Consider the following 26,457-nt stretch of genomic DNA (forward strand, 5'->3'; position numbering starts at 1 on the left):
CCGGAAAATTACCGGTGACGAACCTGAACATTTTATCAGCTAGGAGTCATTACTATATTTAATTAAAGTGACTAAAACAGTGTTCCAGTCTTAGATATTTAATGTAAAGATTTAATTGTTATAAATATTACATTGGTTCTTTAACGAGCAGAGTTGAAGATTTTATATTTTTGACTATTTCAACCTCTTACTTTACAGACAAAATTTCCGGAATCAGTCTGAAGCATGTCAACTGAAATTGAGAAGTCGGAAGACAACGACATTATTACTGAAAGGGTAGATATAAGTGTTAGAACAAATAAATATTTCGTATTTCGTATAGATTGTAGTCCAATACTTTCTTGAAAATTTATTGTTTAAACATAAAACGGTTAAATCAAGATTTAATGCTTGTTTAACATTTGTTTCTTATGATATTTGTGCCATGTCATTTTCTCCTTTGTATGTCTTATATGTCATGTTTTATGTAATATGATGATATGTTATTATATCAAACATTTTAAAGCAACTTTTTTACTTTTGGTGTGATTTTGATTTTTTTTTAAATTGGATTCCTCATAAAAATTGCTGCTGCATTTTTGCAATTAGATTTCAGATATCTTTAACTGTTTTCAAGTTCTTAGGGGCCACACCTAAAAGTATTCTTATTTTTGGCCTTATTACAATTTTTTTTAATTTGAATTTTTCATGAGAATGTCACTGCCTGCCTGCATTGTTCCATCAGATTTCAGATATCTCCTATGGTTTTCAAATTATAAGGGGTCAAAGGGGTCACACCACCAAAAAATCTACTTTTTAATTTTTGGTTCAATTTTCAAAATTTTTAATTGAATTTCAAATTTTGTTCTATATTGTGTCCAAACCAGTTGTTGTCTCCATAATGAACTGTAAGTCCCTATGTTTAAGTGTGTTAAAAAACTATTATTGTGCCAAGTGAACAGAGTTTGATGGCCACAGCAGTATCATGCTGCACTCTGCAAAGCTTTTTATTAGCCATTATTTCGAAAACTATGATAGATAGAAAAAAACTTAAAATTGGTGAAATGATCCTAATAATAAGGCATACTGTAGGCCTTGTCAGCAACTCATTTATAGAGTTATTGCCATTGAAAGCCTAAGAAAGCCAACTGAGTGATTCAGGCTCCTGGGAACCTCTTGTTTACAAACATGTTGAAGATGTGCACCAAAAATATTAAGATATTTCAGTATTTTTTCCTGATTTTTAGCATTTTGGACTTAGTCACTTTTTCAGTGGAATATATTTTGTATGCTCTCATTATTACTTAATTTTATGAAGTCAATTTGTAACACAACACTATAGTTTCTTACTTGCTAAGTTTTTAAACACTATTAAGGGACCCAGCCAAATAAATGACTAGTTTAATTCTATCTCAACACATTTTCCCGTAAAATTGGAAGGGCCCATTCCAGGATAATCCCTGCATATTGAAGATCATTATTTACTGAAAAATATATGACAATGATGTAGGACCAGAGACGTATGGATTTTGTTATAAACATACATGTAATAAAAATTAAGGTTGTTGACTTTATGTTTTGAGCATGAAGATTTTCATTTTTTATATGGATAAGCAAATTTTTTTTGTAGTATTTAGATTTTACCTGTATTCAGTAGACAAATTTATTAAAAATTATGATGAACTACATTTTTGATCTTGCAGATATTACAAGAGCCATACCAGTACATATGTCAAATTCCAGGGAAACAAGTTCGTACCAAATTATCTGCAGTAAGTAATTATCTCCTCTATGTATATCTTTACTGATGTTTTACAAGATTTTTGATGCAATCAATGTTGCCTGTTCCAAGCCAGGAACTTTTAGTCCAGTGGGTGTAGTTGTTTTTCATGTCCATTGTTAATTGTTTAACAGTTTTTCTATAGATTAGGTCGACTTTTATGAATAGTTACACTTCATTTTTTTTGGGCCTTTTGCTGCTTGCTTTATGGTATGGGTTTTGTACATCATTAGAGAGGTTTAGCAATATCAACTTGTTTGGGTACATGTACTTGTGAGGGGAATAACCCAGAAATGTGTGTATTAAGTCATCAACAAGTGTGACGTTGATGTATGCATAAACAAGGAACTTGTAGACCACCATTCACATATAAGTCAGAACTCGTAGATTTTTAAACATTCATTACATGATTTTTCAATTACATGTATATTGCATGCAATTTGGATAGATATAGATGAAATTTATTGATAGAATATGCATACATGTGCAGGCATAAACTACAGGAATGTGGGGGTTTACTTGTATGCTACATGTTGACGTACACATTGAGTTGCTAAATCTTAAGTAAAGTACAATGTGTATGCCTATGAGATGGATACAAGTACATGTACCTGTACAAGTTAATTTTGCTAAACTTCTCTTTTGAGGACCCTCTGCTGACTTGTAGAATTTTAATAGTTCGTTGCTTGGCTTTTGGTGGATGACTCATTGCCATTCCTTCCACATCTCCTATTTTTACGTTGTATAATTGTTCAGAATGGAAATTTAAGCTAGATAAAATTGATAGCCCTAATTGATCTCATTTGAACAAGAAGCTATTTAAGTACAAACTTTTTGACATGAGTTTAAGTAAAACATTTAACAAGATGGCTGATGCATTATATGAGACAGTTTTTATCAGATTGTGTCTTTTGAAAATGAAATAATATCTCATTAAAAATATTTTTTTAAGTAATATTCTACAAAAAAAATACAAAAAATACCAATCATCATATAATCATTCCAAATTTTGACATTAGACCTATCAACTGTTCCATTCACTGCATGTAGTGACTGAATGGAACAATTGATAAGTTTAATTTTAATTAAATTGCAAAGTAAGATATGCTGTACACATGAAATTTTTAGGCTATAAATATATAAATATATAAGTTAAAGGTTTAAAAATAAATTATGTACTAAAAGTACTCAAATAAAACTGCTTAATAACCTATTGTCACTCCTATTTGGGAGGGTGAAACATATTTTTTATGATTTTTTTTTTCCAAAAAGTAATGTATAATTTCACTTGAATAGTTAATACCTTATCCAATTTTTATTTTATCCAGGCATTTAATATTTGGCTGAACATTCCAGAGGACAAATTACAGATTATTGCAGAAGTCACACAAATGTTACATAATGCTAGTCTTTTGTAAGTTTACATTAAATACCAAAACAAAAAGTTATGTAAATTGTACTTAATTTTTTGATAGGGTCCCAGAAAAAATATGCAAACCACTTACATATTAATGGTCAGTGTTAAACCAACTTTATGTATCATTTATTATCATTATCATTATTATTATTATTATCATAGAACAACTGAACATTGTTTCATAACAAAGCTGCTTTATACAAAGTACTCTTTGATGTATGAATAGTAAATCCTGAAGGTGTATTACTTGTCAACATTTAAATTGAATAAACATAATATTTTAGAATTGATGATATTGAAGATAATTCCAAACTGAGGAGAGGAATTCCTGGTGAGTAAAATGTATTAGAACTTCATTTGATTTTATTGCCTTTAGATGAAATTTTAACATAAAACTTTAATGTTGTAAATGGAATTTCAATCTTGGTCACTTTAGAAGAAAATCATGAATTTATTTAAAATAAGATGTTGTAACTTAATGATTGATTATTAAAATAAGTGAATATTTTCTTTTTCTTTTTGTAGTTGCACATTCTATTTATGGAGTTGCACATACAATCAACTCAGCAAACTACATGTATTTTTTGGGCTTACAGAAAGTTTTACAACTGGAACATTCTGAAGCTACAAAAGTATTTACAGGTATTTATTACAAACCAAATATTATATGTATTTCTGAGTTAATGAGCTTCATTTATACTGTAAAAAATTTTAAATGTCTTAAAATTTTTTTGTTGCTCAGCACTTCCTGGTGAGGCATAATTCCCTAATTGGTATGTACAGGTATAAATTACAAGGATAATTTTGGAGGGAGTAATGTTTCGAAATTTCCCTTAAGAAATAAATGTCCTATGAAAGTTGATAAAAAATTGGTCAAAGAAGCCCATAAATTTATGAATGGCGGAATGGAATCGGAAGTTTACAACACATTTTTAAAGACTAATTTTCATGATATTTGCTTTTTGATCTGTCATTGAGAAAACTGGATGGCCATTGATCAATGAGATCAGGATTCCAAATTTGTCCAAGATAAAAAGAACAGATAACTGACATGTTTTCTGTTCTTATGTCATTACATAAATATTCCTTTTTGTTATATGACTGCAAAAAATTTGCCGTTGTATAATGTTATGGCACAGTTGTCGGGGGTTGTTGTCGTAGTGGTGTCTTGGGACACTTTGATTCCATGCGATAATTTAATTGTGGTAGAACGTTGTTTTGAAATTTTGATATGATTTTACTTTTAACTACAGGAAGATTCCTATTTAATTTGGACTTTGTGGCCCCTACCTTTTTAGAAAAAGGGTAAAACCAATGTAGAATGTTTGTTTTTTTCTGATTTTAATTATTCTTTTTTTATTATGTTCATCATTTAATTCTAGTAAACAAATTATCAAAAGCAGATTTTATGTGTTTTGAACTGTTTTCAGGTTATAAGGGCTCAAAGTTGGGCCAAAAAATTCAACTTTTTTAGTTGCTTACCTGGCCAGAAGGCCATATGAGCTATTGCCATCACTATGCGTTTGTGGTCGTTGTCCGTCTATGTCGTCTGTGAACTTTTTCAAACATCTTCTTCTCAGAAACTACTCTACAGATTGTAACCAAACTTTGCATGAATGTTCATTAGTGTTCGTTCCTTAGTGTGTTTTTAACAATATTTTTTTTCATTCTTGGTCTGCTGTTGAAAATTTTTAATTTAATTTTAAAATTTTGTGCAATATAGTGTCCCAACCATTTGATGTGAACTGTTCAGGGTTCAACCACTGTGGTTGTATCATGCTCGATGAAGCTTTTTATTTATCTTAATGAAGTTTAAATAGAACAATAATAGAGAGAAAAAAGAAATCACATTGTATTATTGTGGACCCTGCAGAAAACTAGAAACGTGTTTTAATTAAAGAAATGTATTTCGAAGTTTTATTAGTAATCTAAAGACTTCAGTATGTCATGTAATTGTAGAACAACTTCTAGAGTTACATCGAGGCCAAGGGATGGACATCTATTGGAGGGATGCTATTGTTTGTCCTTCAGAGGAGGAATATAAAACGATGGTCATCAGGAGTAAGTTCTTATCTGACTGCTGAAGTCGTTCAATGCTTGAGAGATATTCAGACACAATTTTTTTTTGCTTTTTCAATTCTGGATTACTGGTATACTGATACTTTTGTTTTTTTTACCGTAATTTTACTTCCAATTTCTTCAATTTCACCTTTTTTATTGGCTTTGTAAAATACTGTCTGGATATCTGGGTCATTTGTCAATAAAGGTTTTAATATTGAGTATAGCAATGATTGAAGGAAAGCATGGCAAAATACTCATTCTAATACGATGTCTTATAAACATCAAGCAATATATTACCGGTACTAGGTATATCTGTCCCTGGGCAATACAGCTGCAAAAATAGTCTTTTTGTCATATTAGAATTGAAATAATTCATGTTGGGTATATGACCTTTTATATTCATGTTTTATACATTTTGTACCTCCCTAAGTATGAAATGAACAATTTTTAAGACCTATGTGTAAATCAGTACGACACTGTGCCTAACGCAGACGTTAAACTTGTGAAGTCACAACACCATACTATAAATGACAAATGACTGCCAAAACATCCTCCACTCTTGGCGTATTTGATTGGATAATTTTACAATTAACATTTCACAATGATTTATTAGTTTTTGAGCATGGGTACATGTAGACATGATATTCATATTATTTTACCCCTTGCTGTCGCTGATGGAAAAAGATATATGAAAATTATGTCTAACCCATTCTTAAATCCTCTATAAAATATTAGGAGCCATTAATCATTCCTTAAACAATAAATAGACTTATTTGTATCCTGCAGTCTAAGTACCACACTTTTCAATATTTATAGAAAACACATGTTTTATCCTTGGTCAGGGGAGATAATTTAATATAAAATTTAAATATTTACTTGCAGAAACAGGTGGATTATTTGGATTAGCAGTAAAACTAATGCAGCTGTTTAGTGATAATAAGAGGTAAATACCAGTGTTTTGATTAACTATTTTAAAGAGAAAAAAAACAGTGCATTCATGCCATAGTTTTTGTTGTTTTTAATTTCAAGCTACTGGGTTAAAACAATATTTACTATTATTACTTTGTATGAAAGCAAATAAACATGTGGTCCATGTTATATTCGTATATCGAAAATTTTTATAATTATTTCTGCAAGAAAAATTTTGGGTATATAGGAATCATATCTGTTTATGTGTCAGTGTATATAAGTGTAATTGCATGTTTTTTAAGTCCTTTGACCACTTATCCAATGTCAAACATTTATTCAGAGCTGTACATATCAACTTAAAATTGATGTGTACATACTTGCCAAAACTGTTCAGGATTTGACCTGTGGGATTGTATCAAGCTATGCCCCTTTAAGCATTTCATTAAATGCAACCAGCAACACATATAATCTTTATTATCATTATCATTATTCTCAATGCTTCATTCAATTTCTACATAGATCATTCTTTCCATTAGTTCATAATACTTTTATTAGTTGCTTAATTTCTTCAATTATTCAAGGTGATTGATAGGTCTAAATGATTAGGTGTGTTTATATTCTTTTCTATACCATGCCAGGGTTTTAACCTTTGGTAGCCTATATATATATATAAATATAGAAGGGTCTGAAAAATTCCCAACGATGTTAGAACTGTCAAATTTGCGAAGCAAATTTTTGGTCGTTCCCTCCACGGGACTCGAACTCGTACCGCTGTGACATCTATGGTAACAGCGCCTGCACTAAGTCCATCGCCCTAGACCACTCGGCCAGCTAGGCTATATAAAAATATAGCTTTCACTGGCCAGGTCATTCCTCCTCGTAGGATTAATCTGGAGCTGTAACTTAGTACACGATGTATGGTAGTATATAAATATAAATATATATATAGTTCTTTACAATCACAGTAGATATTTATATATAGTTCTTTACAATCAAAGTAGATATTTTGGTAGCCCACACCAAATTTTAGGGGCCATTGAAAAGTTGACCCCTGCTAATTTGAAACCCTGCCAAGCTTATATGTACTAAAATATACAAAAGTCTAATAAGATAATCATTTGAAAGAGTGAATAACCAAAATTTGATCACAAGTACCAAAGAATGCCCAGATTTGACCACAGTAAGTTAAGTCTTTAAACATTCTTGGCTTTAGTCATTACATTTTGGTTATAACCAATTGATTATCTTATTGATAGATTTTCTCCATAATTTGTTGTTTTTTTTTAACATAAATTAAAATTTGTGATAGATGGATTAATATTTGTGTTGTGATGGGAGAATGTTCAGATGCAATTTTAGAATTCATTTTACAGTATGAATTGTCAAAATGTCACAGGGAGCATTTGATAAATCATTGCTATTTGTATAATAAACTCTAACTCTTACTTGCTAACATTACATGCAAAAAAAATTACAAAAATAAGATTTTTACAATGAGTGGAGTTATTTTCTGTTTTCAGTGATTTTTACAACGAGTGGAGTTATTTTCTGTTTTCAGTGATTTTTACAACGAGTGGAGTTATTTTCTGTTTTCAGTGATTTTTACAACCAGTTACGTTATTTTCTGTTTTCAGTGATTTTACAACGAATGGAGTTATTTTCTGTTTTCAGTGATTTTTACAACGAGTGGAGTTATTTTCTGTTTTCAGTGATTTTTACAACGAGTGGGGTTACTTTCTGTTTTCAGTGATTTTTACGAGTGGAGTTATTTTCTGTTTTCAGTGATTTTTACAACGAGTGGAGTTATTTTCTGTTTTCAGTGATTTTTACAACGAGTGGGGTTACTTTCTGTTTTCAGTGATTTTTACGAGTGGAGTTATTTTCTGTTTTCAGTGATTTTTACAACGAGTGGAGTTATTTTCTGTTTTCAGTGATTTTTACAACGAGTGGAGTTATTTTCTGTTTTCAGTGATTTTACAACGAGTGGAGTTATTTTCTGTTTTCAGTGATTTTTACAACGAGTGGAGTTATTTTCTGTTTTCAGTGATTTTAAACCATTACTGGATTGTATGGGTTTATATTTTCAAATTAGAGATGATTTTGCCAATTTGATATCAAAAGAAGTAAGTACCATTTCCAAGTACTTATTTCATATTCCCCTTTTTTCTTATCATTTTGTTTTGCTGTCATAGAATTTGTACTCCCATTTATAGAATTCTAATGACATGTAGTACAATGTTAAAATGTGCACAGCAATTTTTTTTATTATTCATAAATTTTTTTTTTTACTTTCAATAGCCAAGATAATAGGAAATGTCATTAGTTATTATTGTGAATATAAAATTGTTTGTGAGTACCAATTTTAAGTGCACATTATTTTTTTACATGACAAAGCCTAGATACCTTCTTATATGTCAAATACAAACAGAGATCTAAAGTGTTGGTATGAATACTATTTTTTAACAAATCACAAACATTGATTCTAAGAAAATGAGTGTCTCACAGTTAATCTTAATACTGTTGCTATGCACATGAATATTCAAGAGAAGAATTACAATAAATTTGTAACTTGTATTTCAGTATGAAGCTAATAAGAGTTACTGTGAAGATTTGACAGAAGGGAAATTTTCATTTCCTATTATCCATGCTATACGCAGTAGTCCTGACAATAACCAAGTTCTCAGTATCCTTTTATAAAAGGGGTGTATTAGGTTTGTGTGACTATCCAATAAATTATAAATCAATAGTGTGCAAATGAACTAGTTAGTGCAAATTAAAACATTGAAAAATTACACCTTCAAATGAATTAAGCTGTTTTAGAAACTTCATCTTTCTCTGTAATTGAACAAGCTTTTGGTTTTGTTCTCTTTTTTGTTGATTTTTCATATTTTCCTTTAAAGTAGATCAAACCTAATATTTTTTGTACATAGATTTTCCTTAAATATGACCTTTAATGTAAAAGAAATTGAGTGTCAATTAAAAAGACAATTTTTCTGTGCCAATAATCTCCCCATTGAAAGGTTTTTTCTTGCCAATTGTTTTACTTTAAAGAATGTTGGAAATTTTACCATACAAATTTTTTATGTTTAAATTTTAAAAAAAAAATTTAAACAAATTATTTTTACATCATTTTGAATGTTATTAATAGTAATGAAAACACATACATCTATATGGTTTATCAAGATGACAGAAAAGCATACTATAATAGGTATGATCTACTTTACCATAAACATAGCTCATGATAAGAAGTCCATACTTCTTTCTTAAATAGGAAATGGTTAATATTTACTAGAAGTTATAAACAAAATATTTTCCCTTTAAAATATAAAAAAAACCTTGTTAAAGTTGAACATTTCTTTCATATAGCATAAACAGTTCATGTATAAAAATATCAGTTTAGATGTTGTTGTATTGATGAATAACTAGGGTTTCTTATCTAGTACATTTTTAGCCTGGTTGCAAACGAAGTTGAGCTCAGCTATTTGTCTTGGTGATGGCGGGCATGTGTCAACATTGGTTTCTGGACAATAACTGGAAAAGTTTATATCTGATTCAAACCAAACTTTGGGGTATCATTACATACCAGGAAAGTGAGAATCCTATTGATCTAGGGGAATTTTGTTTAAAGTCAAGGTCACAGTGGCCAAAAAACTTTTTCTGTAAAATTGGATGGTAACTCAAAAGTTTACAAACCAAACTTTAGGATATTGTTACATATCAGTTAAGTAAGATCCCTATTGATTTTGGGGAGATATTGTTTAAGGTCAAGGTCACAGCAGCCAAAAAACTAAACTTTTTTCATAAAATTGAAGTTTCTGGATGACTACTCCAAAGTTTACATCCGATTCAAACCAAACTTTTGGATATTGTTACATACCAGGTAAATAAGATCTTTTTGAGTTTGCGAAATTTTGTACAAGGTCAAGGTCACAGTCATAAAAAACTTTTTTTTTGCAAAAAATTAGGTTTCCAGGCAATAATCATAAAAGTTTCCCTCTGATTCAAACAAAACATTAAGATATTGTTACATGCCAGATAAGTGAGACACCTATTGATTTGAGGAAAGTTTTGGTCATGGTCAAATATGCCAAGAATTTTTCAATTTTTGAATAAAAATTTGGATTCGAGACAATAATTTAAAAAGTTTACATCTGATTGGCATGGAACTCGTAGATATTGTTACATACCAGATTAATGAAAAAACTATTGATTTTGGAGAATTTTGTTTGCTGTCAAGGTCATAGTTGTCAATAAATTCAATTTTTTTCCTGTAAAAATTAACTCAAAATGTTTGCATCCAATTCAGATAGAACATTGGGATATTGTAACATATCATGTAAATGAGAACCCTATTGATTTAAAATATCTAAAGTATTTCTTTCTCTAAAATGGGGACCCAACTCTGCTTGTGCACGCTGTTGCATTTCAGTTTTCTGAATATGTCTCCTGTACTGCAGATCTGATTATATTTAAAGCACAATATTAAATAACCAATGCAATAAAGAATGATCACTTTCTCTGAATTTAATTGTTAAATAATAGATTACTTACATCTATGTGAATTCACAAGGACTGCATTTATTTTTGAAGAACTTATTTCTTAAACTTTTACTACAAAATATATGATTTTCTTCACATATATCACATTAAAAAGGCAACATTTGTTTATTTTCACCTTAATCGACTAAGGTATAATACGTCAAAAGACTAAAGACAATGATGTGAAAAAATACTGTGTAGAGTGTATGGAGAAAATAGGTTCCTTTGAGTATACTAAACAGATATTGATACAGCTGGAATGCAGGTAGGGACTATTCATTTGCTATTGTTTTAACCCCCTCCCCCACAATTCGAAATTAAATATAAATTTTTTTTAAGTTTTACAAAACAAAGTTGAAGAAATTTTGGAGTTAAAGAAATACTGGTTTTAACAAACATTATGTAACTTTTACATCTTAGATTGTAATCTTCATTCACATTGAAAATAGTGAAAAAATATAGCTATGAAGAATTATACAATCCTGTTCCTGATACATCATTTAGTAAACCAAGTAGCTTTAATGAAAATTAGTGGATTAAGCATTACTTGAAACAAGATAAGTATTGTTGGATGTTTTAAAAGGGAGGTAATATAAAGTGGATTTTAGATGCTCTGCAGCTTTGACGTACAGAATGTATTTTTTCTCCTGTGGGAGCAATTAGAAATTTGGTATGCAGCTTCAGGTTGTTTAGTTGTACTGTAGTAACTGTACTGTGTTTAAGCTCTTTCATTCAGCTGTTCATCAGGAATTCAGGTCCAAATAGCTCCAGAAAAAAGGGTTTTCTTAAACTTTGTATAATTTACTTATTTCTTTTGTCTACCAGTTCACAATCTGAAATCAAACCATACTTATCCCAACTGTTCAGTGTTTGAAAAGCATTTTATTTTTATATGCTGACAGGTTTTTGAAAATTTTTTTTTGTAAGGTCTTTGAGATTGTATTTGGTATGTTAGTGTGTAGTGATGGATTTAAGATCTAGATAACGTTTTGTTTTCACTTAAAAGAATTTTGTGTATTACTCTCGTAATCTTATTTGACTTCATATCCCTTTATATAAAATATAAATTATGTTTCTTTCCTATCATACTGTATTTCTTCATTGCAGGGCTATAGAATTGATTACACAACAAGGAGGAAATCCAATACTCACTGGCTTATTTAATGAACTGAAAAAAATATACAGAAATGGCAGTTAATGTTAGTGGAATTTTACATAATTCATCTCATCATATTTTGATTTAACAAAAATTTAATCATGTTCTTTTTATTGTTATCTTCTTTATGTGCAATAAACTCTCTTTTTTAGTTTCATTGCTGAAATACGAAAAAGATCTATTCCTTAGACAATGTATGGCTGCCTCTTACATTATGTTTTTATAGGCCTGTCTCAGGTTGTCTGTTTAGAGGGGATGTATTATGAGATATTGGTGTCTGTCTGTCATTCACACTTTGTACAATAACTAAAAAATGTGGCCACCAGTTTTTATGAAACTTTCGTGAAAACCATTTTTTTTCTATTGATGTGAGCTCCCTTTATATTTTTATAAAACTGTCTTTTAAGACAGTACATATTATGGTATGCCTGTGTCTGTCTGTCTGTCGTTCACAGCACAGTTCGCACAGTAACTCAAAAATGCTGCAACCAATTTTTGTGAAACTTTGGTATATTGTTTTTTTTTTTAATTAATGTGAGTACCCTTTCCATTTTTATAAATTTTCAATTTTTTTGTTTTTGAGTAATGGAACTTTTTCTTTTTGGACTAAGATTTAAAAACCAAGTCAGCAATTTCAATGAAACTTCAGTGATTTGTTAATTCACATTGATTATAAGTTCCCTTTTAGTTTTAAATCAAAGACTGAATTCTTCAAAAAGTAATCAAGGGAACCAAGGTTGTAGCAGTAATCAAAAGAATGTAATCCAGGGACAAAGACCAGACATGGAAAACAGACATAGACAACAAAGAACATAAAATAACTAAAATCATACATACTTAGTAACAAAAGCAAATGAGCAACTCGGACTCCACTAAAAACTGGGAGCAAAGACCAGGTGCACTGGTAGAGTAAGTTGCTAATCGTCAAATATTCTTTTCCGCTGCTTTTGGCTTACTTTCAACATCTGAAATGGCACAAATGCAATATGCTTTAAAAGCGGATGACTTTCGCTAGAGTCTTGGTTCCCTTGATATAATTGTATACTCTTTGGTAACCGGATGTATTGAATGTTTTCAATCAAAACAACTGGTTACCTGGAACCAAATTAAACAACTGGTAATGGTTATATGTAGATATTGGGGTCCTGATAATGTATATGACCTATATAGTCAGTTGTAACAAGCCCCTGTGTTTGAATTGGAAACTGGGTAATATTACATGAATTCAATGCTAACTGATCATTTCGTATTTTAACTACCGGTAAATTCATGTTCTCATGCAAGTATAAAAAATATGGAGTATAAATATACAGATTTTCTGTTTTTGAGTTGGGGAATACTCATAATTGCACAATAGTGCAAAACCCTTCAAGAATTTTTCACAATACTTGAATTGTTTTTATTTTTTTTTTAATAATGTAAGCATCTTTTTGCATTTTGTTAATTGTGGTATGTGCAGTCTCTTCTGCAGTCATTATTTTGATTTATGTAGGTGTGCATAGCCTCTGTGCAACATGATGGCTACATGTACAAATTACTGCAAAAGCCATCATTAATATCATATTCAATACATACAACCCTAATACATACTGCTTCCACCAAAATAAAGGAAATATATATGGTGTATATGTCAAAGAGACAAAAACCCCCCTGGGATGAAAATATCAGCCCAAGGCCTCATATTTGTCTTCAATGAACGACAAAGAAATCCTCACATCACTGGGCAGGGTGCAGCTGGCCCCAAAACATCATTATACACAGGTACAGTGAAAGAGTTGCCCTTATATACTCGGGTAACATAAAAAATAACCTAAAGGTAAAAACCAAACAAGACAAACAAAGGCCAGAAATTCCTGGGACAGGCTAACAAAATGATGCAGGGTAAAAGTACTATGGCTTGATCACAACCCTCCCCCTTTAAAATCTGGCCACTGTACAAAATATTACACAATTAATAATCAGTTGAAAAAAAGGTCTGAGTCCTTTGTTACAACCGAAATAAAGAAACTGAGTACCGGGTATAGATTACACTAATGTACAAATTAAGGACTACTAGCATTTGACTGATATGCCAGCTCTAGACAAGTTTAAACCTACAAAAAAACATGTTCCCATCATATGTATAATCAATCCCAATTCTTACCATGCGGGGTTGGGAATCATGGTTCATCACATGTCATACAATAAGGACACAACCCATGTCATGCCAAAAACTGCTTTTAAATATAGTGTTTTAATTTCTCTGTAAAGACCCTATGGGCACATAAGGATCATAATACTTTATTTCAAGAGGGTAACACAGTTAGTTTACAACTTATCTTCCCTGAGGCCTTCACACTAAACAAAAATACAAGGTTAATTTCAATGCCACAAAATGAGTACTAGTAAATGATACATAAATGCATGCCAACAAAATTATCATTTTATACTATAGCTACTACATGTGAATACTGTTGAATTATTTGTCTGTTGCTCCATTAGGAAGATTTTGAATTTCTGCTTAAAAAGACTCATTCCTTTTGCATTTCTTATTTCATGTGGGAGGGTATTCCAATGAGTGGGGCCAGAATAAACAAAAGTATGTATGAATAGTTCTGTCTTAGAGCATTGTTTATGGCATTTACTAAATGGTATGGATTTAATTCAGAAACAAATTTTATTTTATCTGTTAAATAAGATTGAGCTAAACCATTTGAATATTTAAAGATCAATAGGCACTTGTGATACATAATTCTATTCCCAACACTTAGCCAACTTAAAAGAGCTAATATGGGATTACATGGGGCACAGAATTCTTCATCAAGTATGAGCCTAGCTGCCTTCTTTTGTAGTCTAGTACACATAAATTTTCTTTTGTACAATTGCCCCAAATAGAACTTAATAACATATTAATGGGAGAATATATCCTTAGTAACAGTTTCCTTGTTTCTAAGTTCAGATACTTTTTAATCCTAGACAGAAGATAAAGTCTACTTGAAATTGTAGAGCATACCATGTTTGCTTGAATTAATGTTAATACCAAAAAATGCTATCATTAAGGATGTGACAATAATTTCATAACTATATGCCTTACAAATGAGCCTATTCAACAATTTAGTTAATTTATTAAGTATTGAGTGTCTGTACTTTGTTTAGAATATTACTGTAAAGCAAAGGGTGGGAGATACCCACACATATTGATCCTTTACAAGTACATTTGTATTTGAATGTGAGTACCTTGTATCAGTTGAAACAAATTGTGTATGTTTTTATGAGCTTGTGATATTGAAAACCTTGATGTAGTAATTTTTTGGTTCTATAAAGATTCCTTTTGTTAAAAATTAAAACATTGTTACAAATATGAACAAATTGAACCAATTGTGATATGTAAACACCATATGATGGTGACAACGGGATGTCACCATCTAAAAACGGATAGTTGACAATAGGGAATGAAAAATCATCCCTTTTATTGTAAATTTTAGTATTAAGTTTACCATTATCAATATGAATACTTAAATCAAGAAACAGACGTTCTATATAATCAATATTTGCTTTGTTTAAAGACAGTTCTACAGGATATATATCGTTAGTATAGATATTGAAGTCAAAATATCGCCAAATATCTAAAAGTGTTATTTAATTTTTCTACCAAATGTTGTGTGGAAGGTCTTTATTTATTCTAGCCATAAATTGTGATTTGTAACAGTACAGAAAGAGGTCTGCAATAAGTGGTGCACAATTGGTCCCCATGGGAATTCCAATGACTTGCCAATAAGTGGTTTCGCCAAAGCATACGAAAATATTGTTACAAAAATTTATGTTAAGATTTTTTATGGTATTGAGCACACTAGTAAGTGAAATAGAAAGTTTAGTTGTAGAGAAATGACTTGACAATGAAATGAATTAATATTTATGAGGTGATTTGTTTTTTTGGCAAGCCAATACATAGTAGGAACTTCCATAGTACTAGGCTCAGCTTGTAAAGAAGTGGCAACGAGTTTGTTTGTTCACAATTTCACTTACTGAAAATTTAGTCAGTTGGAATGTCGGTGAATTTGTAATTTCTTTTGGTTGAATTTCAATATAAAATTTATGACAAATAACAATAATATTATTTGCAGCTTTATCAGCAGGAATAAGAACAAATTCCTTGCCGAGTTCTTTCAATTTGTGTTTTATTTGGGAAATACAATTTGATATTGTTCATTAGGAGTAAAGTGTTTCTTGAAATGTTTTATTCGGATGTTGACCCTTTTCTAAACTGTTTAGAAGAAGAATCTAATGTTTTCTTGGGAACTAGGACCGTAAATATATTTTGAGTTGCCGGTAATACTTCAATTGCAAGATATTAGCAAATTTTCCTTAATGTTCACATATTTGCATGTCTACTACATGTACTTTTCTTTGTATAGTTGAGTTTTACTGCTACAACCAAGGCTATGTCAACGTCTACAACCTTGCTATGTAGAGTTTTACTGCTACAATCAAGGCTATGTCAATGTCTATAACCTTGCTATGTAGAGTTTTACTGCTTCCACCAAGACCATGTCAATGTCTACAACCCTACATAGTATAGTTGAGTTTTACTGCTTCCACCAAGGCTATGTCAACGTCTATAACCCTACATAGTATAGTTGAGTTTTACTGCTACAACCAAGTCTATGTCACTGTGTACAACCTTACTATGTAGAGTTTTACTACTTCCACCAAAGCTTTGTCAATGTCTACAACCATATTATGTTTGATTTCCATTCCCACCAAGGCTATGTCAAAGTCTACAACCCTAGTGCATATTGTGGAATCATGGCTATGTCAAACATTTCTTCACTTAATGGCAAATTTAAGATTCAACAAATCTTATAAAATTCAATATTTTATTATGTTGTAAACAAGGCAATATTACAACCAAACAAATTACGAAAGTTAATTCCATAATTTAAATCAACTACCGGTAATGTGAAATTCCTTTTCATGTGATATGAATTATTCCAGATTTTTTCAAAATTAATTGGAAATGGTATATCTTATATTTAAGGTGTAAAAAGGGATATTTATCAGTGAAAAGCATCTACAAACAAACAAAATTTCAGAATTTACTTTGTTCTGATTTGATGGTTTACACTCGTAGACCATGAGATTCTAGACATAATACTTCACCAAAAATAACTTCTAGAAGAATCAACAATATAATTTTGTACTAATGACAAGTTGGTAGAATTTTATAGATATGCAAAATATAGATTATGCAAATTTTCCAAAAAAATGAAACTAAACTGATAAAAATTTGAAATTCCAAAATCTGTTTGTCAACTACTTGGATTTATAAATATTCATGAACAATAACACCATAATATAACTTCAGAACATATACACAAATATATTCATCAAACATTTATAAATTACAAGCACCATTAAATTAACAGCATCAAAAGGATTGTCTTGAAAGGTTTTCTCAAGCATTAGTTAAATATGGACAATTTTTAGACCCTGTTTTTAAGGTCTTGTGGAAAGGTGTACCTGTATACAGTTGTCTTAGTCACAAGTTGATAGTCTACAGGAATTCAAAAGATTATACATATATACTACAAGAGTGGGTTTTAAAACATATAGCTTCCACTGAAAAAGCCTTTTTCTCATGATACAGAAAAGCTAAGGTGCTTGGATATTTTTTTTTAAAATACAAACCATTACAAATACACTTTATAAATACAATGTGCACAGAATTTAGTATTACCATAATACAAATACATAATAAACATGTTCATTTAACTAAAACACAGAAGCAAATGAAAATATATGAAAAATAAAACATTATATAATTGCCTAAAAATAAATAACTAATGCCTTTCCAACCCCCCCCAAAAAAAAAAAAAAAAAAAAAAAACTGAAAAAAAACAAGAAAAATACATGCTCTCTTAGACTTGCTATCATAATTATATAAAATAAGAATTTGCATACACAAAGCAAAAATAGTACAGGAATATGAGATTCAATTAAAATGAACAAAACAAATTTGAGGGACTATCATTCATCTTTTTACCAATAGTGTAAACTGTGCCAGTTTAAAAAAAAAGCATGAGTGCAAAATTTATTGGAAGTTATGACATCTGCAATAATAAATTGCACTCACAATCAATATTTTAACAACTTGCATATGGGGCAACTATAGACATGCCAATAAGCTTGATACAGCAAAAGAATCTGACCAAAATGAAAGTGGTACCTTTTTGGTCCCTTATTCCTGAATGGTTCAAGTCACCAAAAATCGATCCCACCTTCATTTGGTGCTATGGCAACTTGTGGCACAATTGCAAAGAGATCTATTCACTAATATTTAAGTTATTGTCAGACAATGAAGATACTTGTTTCTGGACACTTTCTGGCCCTTGATTCCTGGAAAAATAAGACCTATACATTTATAGTTTATTCTTGTCTGGACACAAAATGTCTATATACTCAATGCCACCACTGTCATAAATAAACGACAGCATGATACCATTATATGATTGTAATTTTTCTGTGTGTCATATTAAAATTCAAATACATGGGACTAATGCTATTTTAAACTAGTAATTATGCATATATGTTTGCTATTAATATTGTTAACATTCAAAAGTATAGTATGGTCTACAGAAGCACATGATTAATAAACAAATCATTAAAAATTTAAACTTCATTTCTATTAATCTTATAATGTTTTCTTAAAAATTACATTTTCTTCAGTAATGTAATCAATAGAGTAGGATTTTCTTCAGTAATGTAATCAACAGAGTAGGATTTTCTTCAGTAATGTAATCAATAGAGTAGGATTTTCTTCAGTAATGTAATCAATAGAGTAGGATTCTCTTCAATAATTTAATCAATAGAGAAGAATTTTCTTCAGTAACGTAATCAACAGAGTAGGATTTCCTTCAGCAATGTAATCAACAGAGTAGGATTTTCTTCAGTAATGTAATCAACAGAGTAGGATTTTCTTCAGCAATGTAATCAATAGAGTAGGATTTTCATGTTAATCTTATTCCTCTCTTTCTTACTAATAATGTCCTCTAAAATAACTTTGAAACTCAAAATTCCAAAATCAATTTTCATAAAAAAGAATTGTTTGAAGTATTGGACAAGGTTTTCATGAGTCATGGTGTGACATGTATATGACAGATGGATAAACAATCAGACAGATAGATGTAAACCATAATACCAATTGTCTTTCATGTACAAGTAAATATCTAGCCCCTATAAAACAAAATTAAAAAAAAAACACACAAAAAAAAACTAACCCCATGTGTACCTTTAAAAAAAAACAACAACAAAACAACAGTTATAACAAGTGAACAAATAATAAACTTAATCTCAATGTAAGTACTACAGTAACTATATTGATCATAAAACAAGAGGCTCCAAGAAGCCTGAATTGCTCAGCTGGTTAAATTTTTGCCATTCAAGGGCAATATCTCTAAAAAGTAGTTCAACAATTTTGACCAATTAAAGACTTTGGTAGGACTTATCACAAAAATCATTTCATCAATTGAAAGTTTCTTTCTATTATAGTTTTCAAGATATTGGCTTAAAACTGCTATGACATCATTTTTTCGCCTTGAACTCAATAACTCTTACAAGGAGATGTCTGACTGATACCTTGCAGACTTTTGTAGGCCTTATCTATATGGATCATTTCAGGAATTGAATGTTTCTTCTATCTATTATAGTTTTCCAGATATTGGCTGAAAACTGTAAAAACAAACTCCATTTTTCATCTTTTAAGGGTAATAAGTCTAACAAAGGGTCATCAGACAACAGAAGCAATGCAGACTTTTGTAGGCCTTATAATAAGGATCATTTTGGCAAATGAAAGAATTTGGCTACCGGTAAACCTGATGGTCTTGGAGATATATGTTCTATTTTAAGCAGCAGTGGCCATTTTTCACAGGTTAAAAGTCTCCAAACCAGTAGCATGCGGAATTCATACTAAGTTTGGTTCTAATTGGTCCAGCAGTTTCAGAGGAGAAGATTTTGAAAGAAGTAACATTAAAAATAGGAAAAAAAAAGTTTAAAAAGGGCAATAACCCCAACATGGCTCAATATATTAAAGAAAGTGTGACCATAGATAGTTCTCATCATACTGAACACTTTTACCTAGCCAGAATCAGGCTAAACTTGAGGATTTAGGAGATATATGAAAAAACTTCTGTCTGACCTCTATGTAACGGTGGACATGCTTTTTGACAGATAAAAAATCCCCACACCAGTTCTATGCAGAATACATTAAGAAACATTCATACAAAACTTGGTTCTGATTGGTCAAATAGTTTTAGAGAAGAAGAGTTTTGAAAAGTTAACAAAGACAGATGACAAGTGATGGCAACAGCTCACATGGCCTTTGGCCAGTTGAGCTTATAAGTACTTGTGCTAAAATATGTAAGTAGAAATTCTCCCATTCATACTGTATTTTTTATATTCGGAACAATATTGACTAGACTGATTACATCTTTAATAACATAGTAACAAATAGGCAAATTCTGTGCAATATAATAATAATTGAAAAACTGAATATAAAATTCTAAGGTGATTCTGATAAATAGTTATCTCCCTTTGAACTTAGAGTTACTTTGAAACTAAACCCCTTTGTAGAAAATAAGTTATAGGTTAAAGTAAAGAACTTTAACCATAAGTATTTATATTCAGGAATACATGTTTTCAAACTTTAAATCTTTAGAATCTAGAATCCAATATGAATATGTAGATATAATTAAGTATAGATATTTTTCATGAGACTTTTTCCTTCCTCAACAGATCTAGGAGAAGATACAACACGGCGACGACCTGTCAGAATACCACACTGAAATCATAAAACAGTCATTAAACTTCTACATCATGCTAGAAATTTGGATGGTCTATGTTGTTGTTACCAGAATTGAAATGCAAGGTGCAACCAATAGATATTGATTTTACTATAAACTTGCTACAAGTTAAACCACTTCTAATGAAGTGCCATTTTTATACTGATATTTTATCTTGTATTATTTAGACAAACTTTACTCAAAAAGAGAATACCTACTGTTTCAAATAAATTCAATTGTTAAATTATCACCCTATAAAGGAATTAGACAAAAATATCCTTTTTATATACACATCTACCTTTGAAGTTTAATTAACATTAGTCCCTGTTGTGTAGTCTCTAATAGTTTACCCTTGGTCTCTGTTGTGTAGTCTAAAAATACTTACCCTTGGTCTTTTCTCTAATGTTACTTACCCCTTGGTCTTTTCTCTAATGTTACTTACCCTTGGTCCCTGTTGTGTAGTCTTTAATAATACTTACCCTTGGTCCCTGTTGTGTAGTCTTTAATAATACTTACCATTGGTCTTTTCTCTAATGTTACTTACCCTTGGTCCCAGTTGTGTAATCTCTAATGTTACTTATCCTTGGTCTCTGTTGTGTAATCTCTAATGTTACTTACCCTTGGTCCCTGTTGTGTAGTCTCCAATGTTACTTACCCTTGGTCCCTGTTGTGTAGTCTCTAATGTTACTTACCATTTGTTCCTGCTGTGTAGTCTCTAATGTTACTTATCCTTGGTCCCTGTTGTGTAGCCTCTAATGTTACTTACCATTGGTTCCTGTTGTGTAGTCTCTAATGTTACTTACCATTGGTCCCTGTTGTGTAGTCTCTAATGTTACATACCCTTGGTCCCTGTTGTGTAGTCTGTAATGTTACTTACCATTGGTCCCTGTTGTGTAGTCTCTAATGTTACTTACCCTTGGTCCCTGTTGTGTAGTCTGTAATGTTACTTACCCTTGGTCCCTGTTGTGTAGTCTGTAATGTTACTTACCATTGGTCCCTGTTGTGTAGTCTGTAATGTTACTTACCCTTGGTCCCTGTTGTGTAGTCTGTAATGTTACTTACCATTGGTCCCTGTTGTATAGTCTCTAATGTTACTTACCCTTGGTCCCTGTTGTGTAGTCTGTAATGTTACTTACCATTGGTCCCTGTTGTATAGTCTCTAATGTTACTTACCATTGGTCCCTGTTGTGTAGTCTCTAATGTTACTTACCCTTGGTCCCTGTTGTATAGTCTCTAATGTTACTTACCCTTGGTCTCTGTTGTGTAAACAGTGCAAAGACAATCATTAACAGGATAGTAACACACAGCACCCAGCTGTAGAATCCCATCATACTATTGTTGTTATTTAATGACTTTGGTTGGAGCTTCTTGGTTATAAACTTATCTTTAATGAATGGATTCTTATTGTAAATGGGTTCTGTAAAACAGAATATTATACACTTTTGTCAACCCATGCTACAGTTCATATTTCATTGGACAGAACAATATTAATTAAAAATATATTGCAGGTTGTTGTAAACAATCTCCCATTGTCTTTAGACGTACATGTAATATGAAACAACTTTGGTGTAATAAAAAGTTTGTTTAGTATTTTTCAAATCAGTTATTTACATATAAATTAAAACTAAACCTTCCATGTCTATTTCAAAGATTTGACATGTTCATAGAACACACACACAGCATTTCAGTCATCTGCTCATGAATTAGACCTAAGACATGACCAAGACATTTATGTACTTAGTAAGAGTATATTGTAAATAGTACCGAGCATGGAATGCGAGGCTAACGATAAGAGTTCAGTCAAAATGGAATAGGTATCAGACAGACCTGCAGAAGTAGGTCAGGGAAGTGAATTCAGAGTGAAAGTAGCCTTTAAACAGATTTAAAATTAAAAGATGCAATTCAAAAACAAAGAAACTAGAAGCCCTGTTTGTCACAGGTGCCCCCGTGTCATTTGTTAGTAGAGATTTTTGTTCGTAAATCAAATAAGTCTGTAAAACACTAATGATGCCCCCGCTCACTAGATTTGCCAAATAAACAACATGCTTATTTTTGTATGAAGACATGGTTTGCAGATTCAGAAAGGTTATGTACTGTTTGTTGATGCAGTAAATACTTGGTATGTTAGGCTAAGCATTGCAAAAATACTTGCAATGAGAAAAAGAGGACTGATGAACGGAATGGACTGACAGACACATAAAAATTGTTAATACCCCCAGAAACAAATCCCTAACTTTGTTGCTTGGGGTATATTTCTGACAAAAATTACAAAGTCCTTCTATCACCCAGTTCCATAATATTCCACAAAAATCAAGATCCTATGACCATGCACAACTTTATCACGTGTAGAAATGTCCTGTAAAATATTTTAGATGTAGTTCAAAACTGTACGAGGAGATAGCCGGACAAGTCATATAGCCCTATTTCTGATGAAAATGACTAAGTCTAACTATCACCAATTTCTGTAATATTTCACGAAGATAAAAATCCTTTGGCCCTGCACACCTTCATCATGTGTGAAAATATCCTGTAAAATATTTTAGATGTAGTTCAAAAACTGTAGGAGGAGATAGGCGGACAAGCTGGGGCATAAAAATAAAAAGAATAAATTTTCAGTGTCCAGACCTGTACACTAAATTATTTAAAAAAATAATGGACAACCTATACCTATACCTATCCTACCTCGCCCCTTTCAGTTTTCGTCCTTTTTTCAATGCCTTAACAAACGTAAGAAAAATGTATGTGATGCTCTGTTGTAGGCTGTGCCTTACTCATATCAAATATAGACAAATCCCTCAGTCAAAAACATACATTACTAATAACAAAATATTTTGTATAAGGTATTCAAAGAAACCAAATTTCGTGATAAAACATCATCTATAGAAACATGTATGGTATGACCAACAAAAGGTCCCCAGTTCTTTAATATGAATGCAATTTAGATGCAGTGGAACCAAGAGCATGTGCATCTTAATATATAACTAATTTGATTGGCTGTGATAAGAAGGGCTAAGTCTAAATACAATCCACAGGTAGAGTGGGTTTAATTAAATCTAAGCCTATCAAGCCATACTGTGTGTATGGGCATAGAGAAGAGAACAGTTTGGCTTTTTGAGTTTAAAAATAACATCTTTGTTAAAAGTTTGTATTGAAACAAGCAAAAAGAGTCTATCAGTATCAGGACATGGTAAGTGATACTGTTTTCAACTTTGTTTATTATAGTATTATTTTATAAGTGTAAAATCCTTTTAAACACAAAAACTGAACTTATTATTGTTTACTGACCATCCCAGAATTCTCCAGTTTTATCGGCAACACTATTAAAAGTTTCTTCATCAAAATCTTCCTCACCATTTACAGCATCCATCTGATCATCTGTCATGCCATCTGTAAACAATACATAAAAACATCTGATATCAATGGAGGGGTAATAATCGACATCAAGGAAACTTTTAAAAATATACAGTCATTTCTTTAATTTAAAATATAAATTGTTTCAATGTATTCATAAATTTCTGCAAAAAATACTAGTTGCAGAATCTTCAACAAAACAATATAAGTAAGTCATAAGATGTAATTACATTCCCTAACCATTGTTCTCTGGTACTTTAGAATTATTGCAAAAATACTGAGGAATATTATCTACAGTAGTACTTTACTGGTATATTACAAATGCTGGTGAGGGCTTTATATACATACTATGAGGAATACAATTCCAAAATATTCGTACAATTATCCTTTCAATACCAAGCTAAGTTTATCATTTGACAAAATATTTTGGGTTTGGTGATATCTAGAATTTGACACTATATTTTGTAGAATTTACTCTTGTCTACTATGAAATGCTTCCTGGGGTAAAAATAAAATATCTTGACTATTGTAGGAAAATATATGATCTTTCTACACTCCTCCTATTAACATATCCTACTGTATGTTGTTTGCAGTATCCCTATTAATTTTGTTGATGCAAACAAAATCCTAGATTTGCTTGCATCATTATTAAAGCTTTGACCAATGAAATACATGTGTTTAAGTAACAGTCTATATAAAAATCAGACAGAAGGTGATTCATGCATGTCAAAAACCCACCAAATTCAGTTTTACTTCTTGTTCAGAAACATTACTGATCACATAACCAGTCTTAGTTTTTCATTAGTTTGTTGCACTTTTGAGATAAAAATTATATAGATAGTACATGAAATTGGCACTTTGCAAGAGTTATTGTTCTTCATTTGGTTTCATTTGGTTGATTTTAGTGGGCAATAAATGAACCATTTCCTAAAAAGTGCAGATCTGAATGCATAATTGATTATTGTTTTGTGAAAGTATAACATATGTTGACTAAAGATGCATCGTTTGTTTGGTGGGGTTTTCTACACCATGAATCACACTACCATTGGCAGTGTCTGGGTTTTATGTGGACTGGTACTTAATCATCCCAATATGGATCTTTGAGTCTCTTCCTGTCATTCTCTGGAAATCAAAGATTAGCTTCCTTATATTCATAATAATGTTAACACAGGTTTAAATGTGTTTAAATAAAGGAACTCAATTTTTATTAACTTATGACTGCAGAAAACTCAGAAGAGTGATTCACCCTTCAGAAAACTGAACTAGACAATCTTTATCATTAAATATATTGCCTTGTTTCAGATCATTCTCACTTTCATTCATCCAATCATCAACTTTACCTCCATCATTTCTATCTATATCTAGATTAACATTCTCATTCCAGAGTCTGTCGTCCTCCTCCCCTTCCTCACCATCATCCTCTGTTACCTCTTCAGTATCATCCCACTGTAAGAGGTAGTCATTGTCTATAATACCATCAGGCACTGTAATATACAATCAAGGTTTAACGGTACATTTAAGTCCTTTCAGAAGATTACACAGGAACAATTGCAACATGTTTAGAACCACCACAAAAAAAAAACAAATGAAAAACATGTTTCTGACTCATGAATTATTTCATGAAAAACAGGTTAATGAAAATGATATGGTATTTCATATGTTTTCAATAGGATTTCATATATAAAAGGAGTATGTTTTTCATATGATTTTTGGAAACATAGGATTTCACATATTTTTAAAAGCACAAAAGCATTTTTTTACCATTCTGGTCCTTCTTATATTTTCTAAAACATGAAAATATATGTTGCAATTTTGCCTGTGTAGTGTACAAAATATTCCCACCATCTTCATAAATCTGAAATAGATTTAAGTCATTATAAATTTTTCATTCCATTTTTATTTAGTTTACTTCTAATCTTATAAAACATAGATCAAATTTATTTCAGCAGGTTTTTATGGCTACATTAAATTTGAGGACATTTTCAAATAGTATGAAAAGACAAAGTTTCTAGAATTCAGAGAAAGGCTGATAAACTTTCTGTAATGGTAATGAAGTGAACCAATATTCTAGGGGAAATCAATGTAATCCAAGGACAAAGACCAGACATGGAAAATAGACACACACAACACAGAACATAAAACAACCAAAATTATACCAAGTAACAAAAGTAAATGAGCAACTCAGATTCCACTAAAAACTGGGCACATGGACCAGGTGCACCGTTAGGGTAGGTGTCCTCTGCTTTTGTAGAAACATCTGCCGATTGCTCATAAAAAGTCAAGTCCAGGGTAAACAAAAGAGGATGGAAAACTATGACATGTTGAACAAATCAGTTTTCATGGTGCAGATGGATACACGGTAACGATCCACGAGTTCATAATGATGACCATAAAACTTCTGTAGTGATGACTTCAATCATGTAGCAACATAACCCTGTTCCAGAAGCCT

At 31.1% G+C, this 26,457-nt stretch overlaps 2 protein-coding genes across 4 annotated transcripts in view; one reads left to right on the forward strand and one right to left on the reverse strand.

Annotated features, from left to right (window-relative positions):
• On the forward strand, nucleotides 1-21,890 carry LOC148618612 (geranylgeranyl pyrophosphate synthase-like). 2 transcript variants are annotated; one of them, XM_088577694.1, is made up of 13 exons: nucleotides 1-103; nucleotides 199-276; nucleotides 1,683-1,751; nucleotides 3,088-3,173; nucleotides 3,461-3,507; nucleotides 3,702-3,818; nucleotides 5,136-5,237; nucleotides 6,120-6,180; nucleotides 8,191-8,269; nucleotides 8,727-8,829; nucleotides 10,836-10,950; nucleotides 11,793-11,884; nucleotides 20,611-21,890. In XM_088577694.1, exons 2-12 carry the CDS (start codon nucleotides 226-228, stop codon nucleotides 11,881-11,883), a joined length of 921 nt encoding a protein of 306 aa, XP_088433820.1. In that variant the 5' UTR covers nucleotides 1-103; nucleotides 199-225; the 3' UTR covers nucleotide 11,884; nucleotides 20,611-21,890. The 2 variants fall into 2 exon arrangements, with proteins under 2 accessions (XP_088433820.1, XP_088433819.1); XM_088577693.1 differs by lacking the exon at nucleotides 20,611-21,890 and having other exon boundaries at nucleotides 11,793-11,998.
• Nucleotides 16,689-26,457, reverse strand: part of LOC148618613 (uncharacterized) — a 13,631-nt gene continuing 3,862 nt past the window's right edge. For both annotated transcript variants that reach the window (XM_088577692.1, XM_088577691.1), the window contains exons 3-6: nucleotides 25,349-25,492; nucleotides 23,943-24,044; nucleotides 21,905-22,074; nucleotides 16,689-20,656 (exon numbers count right to left, since the gene is read on the reverse strand). In XM_088577692.1, coding sequence (XP_088433818.1) covers nucleotides 20,567-20,656; nucleotides 21,905-22,074; nucleotides 23,943-24,044; nucleotides 25,349-25,492 — 506 coding nt within the window. In that variant the 3' untranslated portion in view covers nucleotides 16,689-20,566. The remainder of the gene's footprint in view (nucleotides 20,657-21,904; nucleotides 22,075-23,942; nucleotides 24,045-25,348; nucleotides 25,493-26,457) is intronic.

This window comes from Perna viridis, chromosome 4, assembly GCF_037379345.1.
Source record: "Perna viridis isolate PV_CMFRI_1.1 ecotype Kerala chromosome 4, ASM3737934v1, whole genome shotgun sequence".
NCBI classification, from domain to species: domain Eukaryota; kingdom Metazoa; phylum Mollusca; class Bivalvia; order Mytilida; family Mytilidae; genus Perna; species Perna viridis.